The sequence below is a fragment of the Jaculus jaculus genome, chromosome 2 (genome assembly GCF_020740685.1).
Source record: "Jaculus jaculus isolate mJacJac1 chromosome 2, mJacJac1.mat.Y.cur, whole genome shotgun sequence".
NCBI classification, from domain to species: domain Eukaryota; kingdom Metazoa; phylum Chordata; class Mammalia; order Rodentia; family Dipodidae; genus Jaculus; species Jaculus jaculus.
Genome location: NC_059103.1, coordinates 54,605,972 through 54,620,774, shown reverse-complemented (window position 1 = coordinate 54,620,774; position 14,803 = coordinate 54,605,972). Strand labels below are relative to the sequence as shown.

General features: G+C 47.4%; 1 protein-coding gene across 3 annotated transcripts in view; it reads left to right on the top strand.

Moving 5' to 3' along the window:
- The window catches only part of Aopep (aminopeptidase O (putative)), a 428,441-nt gene extending 416,333 nt beyond the window's left edge, over positions 1-12,108 (top strand). For 2 of the 3 annotated variants that reach the window (XM_045144107.1, XM_045144109.1), the window contains 3 exons: positions 6,382-6,468; positions 8,322-8,466; positions 11,638-12,108. In XM_045144107.1, the coding sequence (XP_045000042.1) occupies positions 6,382-6,468; positions 8,322-8,462 (228 nt within the window). In that variant the 3' untranslated portion in view covers positions 8,463-8,466; positions 11,638-12,108. Of the gene's footprint in view, positions 1-6,381; positions 6,469-8,321; positions 8,467-11,637 lie in introns of those variants that run through there. The other variant, XR_006635781.1, reaches the window with a different exon arrangement.
- Positions 12,109-14,803: the final 2,695 nt, after the last annotated feature.

Genomic DNA, 14,803 nt, shown 5'->3' with positions numbered 1-14,803 from the left:
CTTTGTAAGTAATACTATTTTGGAGACAGCTAAAAATAAGAAGGGCATACTCCCTTGTTACAGGTTCAGCTCAACAGAGAGCTCTTTGGTCTTGAAAACTTTGACAAGATAGAGGGGACCGAAAAAGCCTCAGGACTGAGGCTGAGGCTAGACTGAGTGAGCTACCTGCAGGTTTGGAAAATGACTGGCACATCAGTCCCTGGTTGTCCTTGCTGGGGTTGTGGGGTGGCACGGTGAGGCATGAAGCATCAGCTACCTCAAAGACCCTCCCCTCCTGGTGTATGCAGCATGTGCTCTCTTGCTGCCGAGACCCTCAGACCCTGCCAGCACTGGTCCTTAGCTGTGTGGTCCCCATTACTCCCTCCAGCCCCCATAGCCAGTCTCACTACTTTCACCACCAGCCTCTGGTGAAAGCAGCCAGCCCTCCCGGCATCGTCTGGCCTGCCCTTTAGAGAGATGGAGCTGGTAGGTCCAAAACACAGTGCACAGCAAAAATGGATTTAGTAGTCCATCAGCTAGCATTAAAAAAAAAAAAGTATAGAAAGCTTGGACTGTAGCCAGGCATACGTTGGCATATGCCTTTAATCCCAGCACTTGGGAAGATGAAGTAGAAGAATCACTGAATTTGAGGCTAGCCTGGTGCTATAGAGTGAATTCCAGGTCAGCCTGGACTAGAGACCCTGCTTACACACACACACACACACACACACACACACACACCCTATAAAATGTGTTACATATTGTGAAAGACGGCGTTACTTGTGAAATAACTTTGTTCCTGTGTGTATACACACATGTACATATGCACATGCATGGACACTTACAGAAATGTGCATGTTGCATCCTTGCCTACACCTGTGGTGCCATCAATGTGTTTGGAAGAAATAAGCCCTAGCCTCATAGACAGGGTCTGTGGTGTCTCCAGCTGGTGCCTTTAGACCCTGACAGCATGGAGACTCAGCCATCCCAGGTGGCTCAGACCTGTTGACACAGCCTTGCCTCATTCTGGTTGCAGTCTCCATGAGGCGCAAGTGTCCACCACTCAACTTGGATCTAGTCATCAGATGGGGGTCTGGCATGAGTGTCTTCTGCATGCCTACCCACAATTCTCCTCACCCCATGTTCTGAAGCCTTCCCACCTGTACCCAATCCCAAGAGCCAGTGAAGTGTTTGGTACTGCCGGGAGAGCAGAGACACCTGAGTACTCAGGACCTCATGTTCATGGAGGCTTTGAAGCCTGTAGTATCTGGAACCCATTTCCAGTTGTGTAAATAGTGCCTGTGTGTTAAAGGCAGCCATTCACATCTTAAGCACAAAACTCTGGAAAGCGAATTCTCAGTTCATTTTTATTGGACTAAATGATCCAGCATGCATACCTGTATATCACATGAGTCAACTTCATTGTAATGCTGTTGGAAGACTCCAGAAGCTCAGCTTCCCTTTCTTTTCTGACATTTGTGTGCCAGGCACTGTTAATTCCCATGTCTGGCATCACACCCCCACAGCTCTGGCCTCTCAGGAAGAAGAGGGACTTGCCAGGCTGTGGGCCCTGCCTCCTTCCACACCATGTTCCAACTGTCTGCCCATTTTCTGTTCTTGTAGCTTAGGAAGGAGGAAGGAGGCTTTTGTAGGCCATGTGTTGGCTGGGTCCCCTCCCCCAGGCCCAGTGTTTGCCCAGAGCAAGTCAGTCAGTTCACTTCTCACACATCCTTTCTCTGACTGTCCTCTGCCTTCCTTCTACCCATGCCTATTTCCACTTTACTTTTCCTTGCCCCTTCCCATCTCTAGCCCTTGACCTGTGGATGGTGTTGAGGACTAGAATGTTTGTTTACCCCACACTTTCTGGAAATGCCTAGCATGAGTTTGGAGTGACATAAATTTTAGTCACTGTTGAACTCATTAAATTTTCAACTCTGTTAGCACTTGGCATACAATAATATGTGAGTATTTAAAGTAAACTATTTTTCTGATGTGGCAATACATACCTACATTCTCAATACTGGTGAAGCTGAGGCAGCAGGATCACTGTGAGTTCAAGGACAACCTGATCTACATTGCATTGTGAATTTGAGGCCACATCCTCATCTACATAGCAAAGCTTGTATCAGAAAATCAAACAGAAAATAAAGTGAGACTTGATCAGTTTGGGTACATATATGCACCCACAAAATATTAAAGCTAAAGGAACAAAGTTTGAGAAGCCATATGAAGGAAAAATTAATAAATTCAGCTAATAACAATTCAGAAATACAAGCCAAACAACTGTGCATGGAATAAGAAAGACTAACACACTGGGAAAAATGCACTTCGGTCAACCCCAAGAACAGTCTTTCTAATGCTCAAGCGACACAAGAGATGAAGCAGAAACAGCCTGTGAGCTAACAGAAAGATGTGTGCAGACTGGAAAGGATTTCGCCCAGGGGGAGAGAGCATCTCATGGAAACTGCCCTCAATGGCTCCTGCCCCTAGGCTCCCAGTCATTCTCTGCCTGCCGTAGGTCCCCTGCCTAAGCCGCAGTGAGCAGCCCCTTCCTTTTCTCTCCATGGACACCATTTTCCTAGCCAGTGATACTAAATGGTACAGGGTGTGGGAACTCAAAATTATTGTCAGGAGTGTAAGCTGCTACATCCTCATGGGAGGCTACTTAGTGTCTATCAACATGACTGTCTAAAGATCTAGAGACTCTGCATCTCGAGTGGAGCACACAGACACTGTTGGGTTTTCATTGCATCATGGGCTGTCTTCAGCTGGGCCTGGTAAAGCCAGGGACAGAGAATACATAGTAATGATCACCACCAGGCTTGGGAATTCCTCCTCTCTACTTGTGTGAATGACAAGTCCAGTGTCCTAGTACATTGATGGTTTTAAATCTGGCTGCAGAGCATGCTGTGCCATGCTGTTGTGTTTCTCTGTAAGACCAGAACAGGGGCTCCCAACAAAGCAGGGGACTGAGGACTGAGTAGAAATGGAGATGAGAAGATCTTCCAGTAAAAAGACTTCTGGTGTGAAAAGATTGAGGCTGTTGGGGTTTGGTGTCATTCTTTGACCTGCCAAGTCTCAGTTGGGTTGGGTGTACCCAGCTTTTTTCTGTCATCTCTGCTCCCAAGTTGGTTTTACTTGGTCCCTGCCTAGGTGAGCTGGGTGGCTTGCTGGATGCCAGGCATGGCCATGGATGTATGCAATGTCCCTGGGCTTATTTTTAATCTAAAGAACATTTAAAAATGACCTGTCTTACCCCATTAATTAATCAATTAAAAATAAGACAGTAGTGGGCTGGAGAGATGGCTTAGCGGTTAAGCGCTTGCCTGTGAAGCCTAAGGACCCCGGTTCGAGGCTCGGTTCCCCAGGTCCCACGTTAGCCAGATGCACAAGGGGGCGCACGTGTCTGGAGTTCATTTGCAGCGGCTGGAAGCCCTGGCGCGCCCATTCTCTCTCTCTTCCTCTATCTGTCTTTCTCTCTGTGTCTGTCGCTCTCAAATAGATAAATAAAAAAAAAAAAATAAGACAGTAGTTACATAAAGCTGACAGCTTGCCTCTTGTGTTTGAGCATGGTGTGGCTCTAAAACCCCACATCTGGAATGTTACTTTTCTGCCATTATGGGTCAAGGAGGGAACTTGACCCAACCAAGCAAGTCCTCACTTGTGATAGATTATTGGTCTCTGTGACTGGAAGAAGAGGATGGCTTATGGGTTCCACTTTGGATGTATGATAGAGCACGATCTATGTCATCCATATCTGTGTAGTAATGAATTATGGATTCTTAAGAGTTAGCGGGGAAAAATAAGAATTTAGTTTCCCAAAATAACTAGGAAGAAAATAAAAGCTCTGCACATGAGTGGGAACTCTGGTCGGCCCTCGACTTTGCAGTGTTTCTATGATGTCTTTTAAACATCCTGCCGCTAAAATCCTGAAATGTGTACAGCCCTCTCTGATGAAAAGGCTTGCTGTATTTTCCTGCTCTCTCTGGGGTGGGGGTGAGGGAGTCAGTCACCCTTCCTGGATGCCATGTTAGCCTTCAGGGGTCAGAAGACTGAATCTCTTATTAGTCATGACAATAAACCATTTCTAACTGTAAGAGAAATGGAAATGCTGACTTCATGGTGGTGTGAAAGAGCTTCTTTGACATGGCAGTCTCCTGGACTTGGATCCACACAGGGCTGCTACTACATCCCCTACCCCTCACCTTTTTCTAGTAGGAAGTAGGACCCTGTTTTCTGCCTTGTTTTCTCTGTGTACATACATAAGCTGAAGGAATGAACAAAAAGAAAATGATTATCTCAAAACTGCAGCTAAAAATATATAACCCTCCCCCAGGTTTAGAATGACAGAGGTCACTGGCTAAGATAACTATAGGTGATCCAGATACTTTGAAGTTGAGAATCCTTGAGACATGTCCTATATTAAAAACTGGTATGGGGCTGGAGAGATGGATCAGTGGTTAAAGATGCTGGCTTGCAAAGCCTGATGGCCTGGGCTCCATTTCCCAGTACTCACGTAAACCCGCATGCACAAAGTGATGCATGCATCTGGAGTTTGTGACAAGAGGCCCTGGCATGCCCATTTTTTGTCTTTCCTCTTCCTCTCTCTAATAAGTAAGTAAAATATTAAAAGTGGGTGCAAATATACCTTCCATTTTTCAGTTGAGAAGAATGATACTTCTTTTGAGGTCCCAGAGCAGGTTTCTGGCTTCCCTTTTCTTTCCTTTCTTTATTTTTGGGAAAAAGAAAAAAAGGGCGGGGGTTGGTTTTTTGAAGCAAGATCTGACTCCAGGCCAGGCTGAACTGTATAACTCACTCTGGCTTCAAACTCAACGGTGATCCCTGCTACCTCAACCTTCTAAGGTATGGGATGTGCATGCCTCCACACTCAGCTCTCTGTTTCCTGTGTGAGTCTGAGCACACAGTAGTTATTTATGCTTGGCAAAGTTGCCAGCTATTCAATCTTCCCATTGTAGTGAGAAATGTCAGTGATCGTCAAACAGTATAATCTATGGGAACAAATACAGCTAGAAGGCAGTTGGACATGCTGTCTGTTTAGGGCTTGTGTCACAAGACATAGGCTTTTGGACAGGCTTTTAGAACCTGACCCGAAATCACTCCTGTGAAGTGGGCCTGAAATCCAGTCAGATTACAGTTGAGTACTTCCACAACATTCAGGTCTTTTGCACCATTTGGCATAACTTGCCTGGCAGGTCATTTATGGAATACAGAGGTTCCACAGCTGGATATAACTGTTGATGGCTTTTCTCCTCCAGTAGCTTACATAACGTCTTCTAGCGCAAGGAAGGCTAACGAGCAGGGAGGAAGCTTACAGCTCAGTTTTCCTATGTTCTGCAACCACTACATGTGTTATCTTAACAATAGGGACTTACCATATAGTTTTAGTGGTCATTCCAAACGCAATGCAATCACTGGTGTTTAAGGGGTCTCTGTAGCCTCCCTAACCAACACCGCATTGGGTGGTATCTCAACCTTGGCACTGGAATTTATGATTACTAACCCGTGGCTTCTGGAAGCAGCTTTATCTACCCATGTAGTACCTCCCTCTTTGAAAGGCAGTGAAAACAAGGAGTGTTGTGAGGCCTTTTAAATGTGCATATCACTTCCATGTTGAAGTAGAAATGGAACATGCAGCTGTAGGTGTTCTCTAGGTGTAGTTCACAGAGCTTGACTGCAGGTAACAGGCATGGCACTAGATGTTGAGTAGCAAATGCAGGTAGAAGCTCTTAGAAGAGAATATACCTCAGCAGAGGGCTGACCCTAAAGGGCATCTTCGGTTCTGGTGGCTTTGCTTCCACCTCAGGTGCAGCCTTCCCACAGGAAAACATTTGTAAAGTGAATCTTTGAGCAGAGTTGAATCCAGCTTAGACAGGTATGATTCAGTACATTGTGTACACCAGTGGTCACGAGCAGACCTCCCACACATCTCAGAAAGGGTCCTTTGCCTGTCTTGCTGGGAATTCAGAGAGCAGTGACTTCCACTGTGCTGAGCTTAGTTGTTACAGTTGTCATCCTCAAACCAAAGCGAGATCCAGAAATGCAGTGAGTGACCTTGGAGGGAGGGACCTTCATGGACTGTACTGTGGGCTGTGCACCAGCAGCTTGATCCCTGATGTGTCCCTGACTTCCTTGTCCTGTTTTGCATTTGTCTGTTTTCTTGCACAGTCATATATAACACAGTGACACACCTAACTGGGATACCAGGAGGAAGTGTGGACCTGCCTGCTGGTGAAGATGTCAGATTGTCTTTGCAAAGAAACTGAACCAAAATGCTGGTGTGCCTTGGAGCAACGGTGCTACAAATACTCTTGATCGCTCAGCTCTCCTGGCTGCAGATCTTCCATATTGTCTGTTGCTCACCAGATTTCCCTTTTGTTTAAGGTTCGTCATCGGTGGTGTGAACTGGTCGTTAAGCACAAGTACACAAAAGCATACAAGCATGTGGAGAGATTCCTGCAGGAGGACCAGGTGAGGTCCTTTTCAGCAGGGGGAGGTTTTTCAGATGATGCCCTCTGCTTGTTCCTGTTGGTGCCCTTCACACATGATTCTCAGTTCTTGACCTGTCTCTTCCTTTGATTCCTGCTGGCACCCTTCACACAGTGACCCCAGTTAGGGTCTGAGATGCCACCTGCACTTTTGAGCTGGTTTCTCCTCTCAATGTCCCTTTCAAGAAAAAAAGGTGCATGCCACAGGCACATCGGTGGTCTCACCTAGCTGTGGACCATTGAGAATCTCTCAGGACTGGAAAATTTCACAGTGGTATCCTAGGTTTGAGTAGATGCAGCTGAAAGCACAGATGTGAGTTATCTGGGAGAATGAGGCTGCCCTTGTCTGGGTTGAATCCTGCCTCTGCCAGGCCAGCTCTGTACTCAGTTTGCTGCATTTGAGAAATTCATTCCTAAGAAACAGACACCTGTCTCAAAGCCCACAGGAGGTATGTGTGTGTTAGCATGTATTTGGGAATCTCTGATACCCACAGTGCACACTGGGGTCATCCCTTAGGATACCTCCTGTGACACGTTGGCTCTCCCCTGCCATGTGTTCTCTCCCACACTCTACCCCTAGCCTGTTCCTCTGGCCAAGCTGAGTGCCATGGGTGTTCCCTGATGGGACAGAGCTACTTGGAGTGGGTGGAGAGTGGAGGTGGGGTAGACAAAAGAACTTTTGACAGGATTTTGGGACTAAGGGCAGCCAGTTAGTGAGGGCTAGTTATTCCCAGCAGCAGAAATGTCTCATTTGCACAATGGAGAAAGAAGTGTTTAGAACAGTAGATGTGCACAAGGGGTGGGGGGCCAAGATATAAGAGCAGTTGTCAGTCTGTTCTGAAGGCCAAAGCACAGCATCTGTATTAGAACCAGGCTATCCACCAAAGGATTCACTATGCCAGAGCTCTTCCAGGAAAGCACTTCTGAAGCCTTGGCTACTAGATCTTGTGTCACCTTTGAAATCCTCACATTTGCCCCAGTATAATGTAACCTTGGAGCTAATCTTTTGGTCTTACACAGCAGAATTGACTGTTTTTAAAGACTTTTTAAAAACAACATTTTGTTCATTTTTCTTTATATTTGAGAGAGAGAGAGAGAGAGACAGGGAGGGAGGGAGGGGAAGATAGAGAGTAAGAATGGGCACGCCAAGGCTTCCAGCCACTGCAAACAAACTCCAGATGTGTGCACCCCCTTGTGCATCTGGCTAATGTGGGTCTTGGGGATGAAGCCTCGAACTGGGATCCTTAGGTTTCACAGGCATGTGCTTAACCGCTAAGCCATCTCTTCAGCCCAGAATTGACTGTTTTTAAAAGGTGGGAATAGTGTAGGCATGTGCTGTTTACACCACAGTAAAGCTGGTGTCTCCTGCTTTAGGGCTAGTGGCAGGCCATTGGTCAGGCAGTGTCAGAGTAATGGCATCTGTCCTCCTGCCCACGCTTAGTGATGTGGTAGGATGTCATGAATAATTTTGTGCCAGTTACACCTGACACACTGTCCTAGAAGGAGTCCTGTATGTCTGTGACAGACACTTTTTGTGGTGGGCATTATGTGAGCTCTTGTCTCTGACCAGAGAATTCCTGACATATTTACCACTGTGGAAATGCTCCATCACACTCTGGCGCCAGTGAAACCAGGATCTGTTGACAGAATCTATAACTGAGAATTCCATGGAGTTTTGAGGAGGACACAGGAGACTGGGAATCAGAACGTTGCTCAGCTGTCTTGCCTTGGGTCTTCTCTCGAATGCTTGTACCTGTAGGCCAGAAAGCCCCTGTGAAGCTAGCAGGTACAAACACTTACTCCTTTCCCATGCTCTTTCATCTCCGTGCCCTGCAGGCCATGGGTGTGTACCTGTATGGAGAGCTGATGGTGAGTGAGGATGCCAGGCAGCAGCAGCTGGCCCACCACTGCTTTGAGCTCACCAAGGAGCAGATGGATAAGTCCTCAGCCCAGGTGGTGGCCGAAATGCTATTTTAAAGAGGTGATGCACTTTCCTTTCTACATTCTATGGTTCTGACCAAATACTCCTCCTAAATGTCCAGATCCACTTGTGAGTCAAATGGTGAACCAAGACCATCCATCCATAGCACCAGTGATTGGAATCTGCTTCCACTTACAGAGGCCCAGCTCACAGGGAGGATGGATGGCCCTGGGATAGGACAGCTTAGGATCCCTGGAATGTCTTGTCTGCCGGAGGAGAGGTGAAGGCAGGTGTCCATTCACATAAAGGCAGAATAGCCTTGACTAGCCTTATTTTAGTCACTTTGAGTGTTAATAGTTTGTACGAATTCCAGATGGGGAGGGGAGCCTCCTGTGCAGGCCAGAGGTGACACCAAAAGCTAACTTGGGGCTATGGCCATGCTACTCCAGCTCCGAATGCAGGGATTTCTCCTGGGCCAGGTGTAAACCTGATATTCCTTGCCCTGTCATCAGGCAGGTTGGACAAATCTTCCTTGACCCACGTACCACACATACACAGTTGCCTATTACATTTGTGTCCCAACAGTAGGTGTCATTTTTCCATCTTATGGTGAGAGCTCTACATTTTAAATGACCTCTTCAGATCCTTGAGCCTGGAATTAACCACTTTGATCTGCCTTCTAGTAGCTGGTTTTAAATTCTGCATTTCTGTACTAGAAATTTTAACAAAGCAACATTCAGTTCTATAAGTACAGTTGTGGAACTAAGTGTGGTTTTTCCCTCCAACAGTTATAAATCATCATTTTTGTGTCTTCTCAGCTTTTCTTTAAGTTGTATATGATATATAATTTAGTGTCTTTTAAGAATTTGCATCTTCTCAGTCATCCTTTTATGCTATATAGCTTCTTTATAACTATAATGAATATCTGCATTAGTATTTTCAACCTATTGTTGGCATGCAGTTAACCTGCCAATGTTTTGCTTTTACCATATGTGTAAGTATGTTACTTATCTGAAAGCACTCCAGTACTGAAGAGGAAAAGCAAATTATCCTGAAGTATGATTCTGTTCCTACAGAGGGGCATGCAACTGCGTGCACCAGGGAGAGGAGGCAATGGGAATCAGTGAGCGACTGTACAGCTCATAGTGAGGCCACCTTATGCACACACTCCGCAGGCTGCAAGGTTGTGGTAGAATAGGCGGAAGCAGCCATGGACACTCACCACCACCTTCCCATGGGGATCTGGCAGATCGTGTTCTTCTCAAGGCCTTTAGTTTTGTGGAGAGTTGTGTTAAGTGTTGTGTGAGAGCCATGCTCAGGCCTGCTGTGCCTTGGAGAACCACAGCAGAGTGGTCACACATGTGTCTTCCCGTGAGTCTCGGTTGTGATTTTTACCCATAAGCAAGCAAAGGAGGTCCTGACCACCAGTCTATAACTCCCTCCATTCAGACCCCTCTGAACTTTTGCTTCCTGTCCCTGCTCCTCTAGCTGAACGTCACAGTAGCCCTGACCACATGTGGTAAATGAGGATAAGGGCTGGTCCACCAAAGCACACCTCTAGCAGGGAAACCTTTCCCACCTGCGAGACCAAGAGCCATCACAGTCCATTTAGAACTTGTGGTTGCAAAGGGGTTCTGTCCCCATGGGTTAAAGGCAGTGTACCAAGAGCAAGGAGAGCCCCTCGGATACTTGTGTCACATGGGCAAGATGTGCATTCTTCCTTGTCGTGGTCCAAATCTGCACTGGCTTTTTTTATGGTTGCCCAAGTCCTCTTGATAGAGCACAGCTTTAGGACACCAGCTAAATGGCCACCACAGCACCATGCGGAGGACACCCAGTGCCCTCGAGTGCTCTGGCTGCTTGGGTTCCTGGCATGCTGATTTGTGACTTAAGATTAAAATCACATTGCCAGGGATTACCACGCAACCATGACCTTGGCTGCTCCTCCAGAAACCATAGTACTTTCTCTCTGCAGTTTGGAAAGCAGATGCTTCTTGTAGTTCTTTGGAGACCGAAGAAACCAACGACCTTCGAAGATGCTTGCCAGCCCTTTAATTATGGCCAGCGATGACCTCTCTGACAAGGTGCAGAGCTTAGCTGATTGGCGAACAGTGATTGGTTTCCGCTTTGTTCACAGTGGCTAAGTTCTGCACCTAAAGAGAAGGTGAGATGGGGACAATTAAGTTGGAGCTGCTGGGGCAAAAGCCACTGCTGGTGGTCAGCTTTGTGCGGAGCCCGATTCCAGAGGAGAGACCAACCTGACCCAAGGGTGCACTCTCTACTGCCAAGAGTGCAAGCAAGCAGTGCACCAACCACCATAACGCTTGTCTGCAGAAGCATGAGTCCACTAAGTAGACCTCTGTCGGAAAGGTCAACTAGACTGAAAGTTGCAGAATCTATTCTTAAGAAAACCAAAACTATAGCTGCATCACACAAGCTAAGTAAATCATGTCTGGGCTGATCGATCCATGTGTAAGAGGGGGGTCCTGTTGTCCCTGCCTGGGCACCGTGAACTCTTTCTTATATTTGTAGTCCAGGTCTCCGTGTATCTGCAGTCACCGGTGGGACAATGCTGAGGGAGCTCCCAGTGAGGCGCTGCACCGGGCTGTCGATTGGACCCGCCCTCCGGTGCCTACTGAGCTGATATCAGTTCTCATTTCACACACTGGCTCAGTTCAGCAGGAACAGGAGTCGAGCCCTTGAGCAAAAAGCCTTCCTGTCTGTGAGTGCCTGAGGCTCATGCAAGGTGGGCCTCCCCTGGACAAGAAGACAGGCCTGAGTATCCACACCAGTCCCCAGCAGCAGCGGTGTCTTTATGTATGTGCTGTTGGGGTAGGGATCCGTAGAATCTCAAAACTAACACCAGGGCAGCATTGAGCTACTTTGGAAGCAGAACACAGCAAGGAAACTTGAATTTGCCCCTGTGAGTGAGGCAGAGCCCAGCTCTCTTAGCCTCTAGAATTGAGACCTTCTGAAAGCAGAGTGGGTGCAAGTCTAAAGAAGTCCCATTGGAGTCAATGTCTTGTGATTGAAAATCCCTGGGCTTCATAGCCCCATGTGAGCAAGTGAAGGAGGGTGATTTGACTGTATGTTCTAGGTCTGGGGTTGTCCTTGTTCTCTAGTGAAAGTCCTCTCTCCAAGTGGAGAGCCAAGGTTAGGAGAGCTACTCTTCACAGGAATTCTTCTGAGGTGACTGGGTAGTAGTAAACATTACTGCTGTTTCCTTTGCAGGACAGATCACAGTGCGATTCTCTTTCATATGCTTCCTTGACCCTGGACATCAAAGGAAGGATTATGTGACTGCTAAAGCCATCTGCCAGCATCTTGGGCTTCTCTTTCCCAGAAGCTAGGAGCCTCATAAACACAAGGTTCCACCTGACAGTTGTCTGGCTGCCTTTGTCTGCTGTCCTCAAGATTGAGCCTGCACTGGAGTTGTGTTGATTTTAAGGCCTTTATCCATAGAAATTATGAAATATATCCAAAATGCATTCCAAAACTGGCTGCACATAGCTGTTTCTGTGATTCCAGAAACTCACACCTGCTACATTATGGGGACATGAGGTCTCTGTGGCTAATCCTTTAAGGGTTCAACAGCATTCTTTTCCTTGATATGTTCAATATATAGAGCTTTCTAAAACATTTTGTAAAATGACAGACAAACCTTAGTTGTATTAATAAAATGTAACAGATTTGTTTGTTCTATTCCTGCTTCTGAATTTGATACTGCTTAAAAATAAAACACATACAAAAAAAAAAGTATTCTCTACATTCTGAGGGTATTTCCTCCCTACTACTATTGGGAAATTAAGTAAAGGGAACTAGTTGCTATTGGGGAGGCTCTCTGCTCACCTCAGACACATATCTTGGCCTGACTCTGGAACCAGGGAAATATCTGGTGGCACCATTTTCCCCCCCTCTCAAAACAAGAAGCTGCTACTCATCTTGTTTCGGGATGGTTAGGTGCTCAGAGGAGACTATATGGGTGCAGTCACTGGTCCTAGACAGGGTTGAGCCATGTGAGAAAGAACTGGAAATGCTGCCTGGATGGCCCCTACATTCCAGCCTGCTGAGCAACTGACGTGAGAAGTGCCAGCATTGAGCCCTCAGACTTCAGAGCCATACTATGAAGACTTGAATGGCTAAGAGACTTTTTAACACCCTTGTTCTCTCTGTTGCATATTGGGCTCTTTGAGGTAGACCAGGAAACAGCCCCAGGAACACTCGTCAGTGTCACACTTCGCAGATACTTGGCACCTCCCACCCCCAGCAACCTGTGGGTGATTGCTGGCCCACTGGTTTTGTTTTGTTTTGTGACCTTCCAGAAAGTGAAAGGCACTCTTTTACTTCCTTAGGAACCACTGGAGCAAAGCCTGGCTGCTGAATATGTGGGGTTTTGCAGGAGCTGCTAATCCCCTTATCCAAACGGGTCACTGAGCCCTACATCTTGCTTTGACTGCTTGGCTGTGGCCAGTGGGCTTCAAGTCAACGGAGGGCTGATGGGAACTGGATGCCCGTGTCACAGCTTTGTGGACCCATGGTAGAGCTGGTCTTTGCCATCTCTGGCAGAACAGCCTAGGATGCTAAGCTCAGCAGCAGCCTCGGTCTTGAGCAACTACTGGAAGGGCTCAGCAGGCTGGAAGCTGACTTCCCTCACCTGCATGTTAGCCTGTCCTAAGGGAGTCACTAGAAACCTAGAGGACAGGGCTGGCAGAGGCCTTTGGAGGCAAAATGGTGCCAGTATGTAGACAGAAGACCAACACTCCATTTTCCCATGACTTACTTGACTTAAAAATAACCAAAGCAAGGCTGGAGAGATAGCTTAGTTGTTAAAGTCCCTTGCTTGCAAAGCCTGATGGCCTTGATTCAGTTCCTCAGTACCCATGTGAAGTCATATGCACAAAGTGGTACATACAACTGGAGTTCATTTTCAGTGGCAACAGTCTCTGGCATGCCCAGTGGTGGAGCAGTGCCATCTGCCCCTGAGCGCGGAAGCACAAAACTGTCAGCATTTTAACTTAGTCAAGTTTGTTAGAAGAGAGAGAAGAGGCAACCATGTCCTTTTGAGCAAGTTAGTTAATTGCCATGTGACATGGGTTTCTTACTCAGTTGCCCTCTACCTTATTCTTGGAGATGGTCTCACTAAAACCAACATCTCACAGGTTTGCCCCAGGAATTAGCATGCCTGTTGTTTTACACAGACCCGGACTCGGTCTTATGTTTGCATGGTGGCTGCTTCACCTACTGAGTCAGCTTCTCAGCCCTGATTTTGTTTTAAACCAGCTGGCTGAGGAATGGCACTGGCCTGGCAGAGGGTGCCATGCTGGAATGTATTTAGGTGGACCTGAGAAAGGAGCACAGCCTGCCCCAGTCACACCTTTCAAACAGAACCTGGGGTGCTCAGGCCTGTGACTTTAGCTGGATTACTCACTGGGCAGCAGGGCCCACCACACCTATTCCCTAAGAGGAGCAGGGCACAGACCTGGCACTTAGCCAGGGTTGACATTAGCATATAGGATAGGCCCTCTCGGATTCTCCATTGGGAGGGGTCAGCCATATACCAAAGACATGAAATAGGCACCAGCATGGTGCTTAAAGCCAGGTCTAGAGCTCCTGAGACACTTAAGCCACAACTCGGGTCTGGTCTGCTGTGCCCAGAACTGGGCAGCCTGCAAGGGGTGATCCTGGAATTCCAGGAAGATCCCAGAAGCCAGACCCATGAGGGGGGCATGAACTCTTCACCCCTGGCTATAGTGACATGGGTCTCCTCGCCAGCCTGTGGAGGTTTACAAGGTGGGAGGGAGGAGAGGTCCCCGAGATGATTCAAGGGCAAGGTTTTATGGATATTTTCCCACCGTCTCTTGGAGCTTAATGGGCTGAGAAGGCGTTTCTGTCCTAGTGGATGGCCAGACAGTGTGAAAAAGAGGGAGGAAGCCATCAGCAAGTCTGGGGGCGGAAGGAGGCCACCATAAAAATATAAAGGTTCCCAGGGTGGGACTGCTGCCAAGAGCCTTGCTCCTGGATCCCGGTGGGTGTGCAGCACCCCAGCAGAAGCCACACTGGTCCCTGAAGGAAGATCAGCCAGCCAGTTGAAACCCTCTTAGAAGCTGGACCACAGAAGGACCTTCATGGCACAAAGAGGCTGGGGCCCGTGCTGTGACCTCAGCAGCTGCTAACCTGTGCATGGTGGGTGGGTGGGTATAAGTTGAGTGATACAAGTCAGAGCAGTGAAATGCAGTAATGGCATTCCCATCCACCACAGACAGCTCTCAAAAGCAAATCTGAACACTGTAGTGTCATTTGAGAGAAAATTAGTTTTAGAACATAACATGCTCTAGAGATAAGGACCCCTCCCATCCTACCTGGTTCATGTAGTGCCTTCTGGCTGCTCAGCCACGTC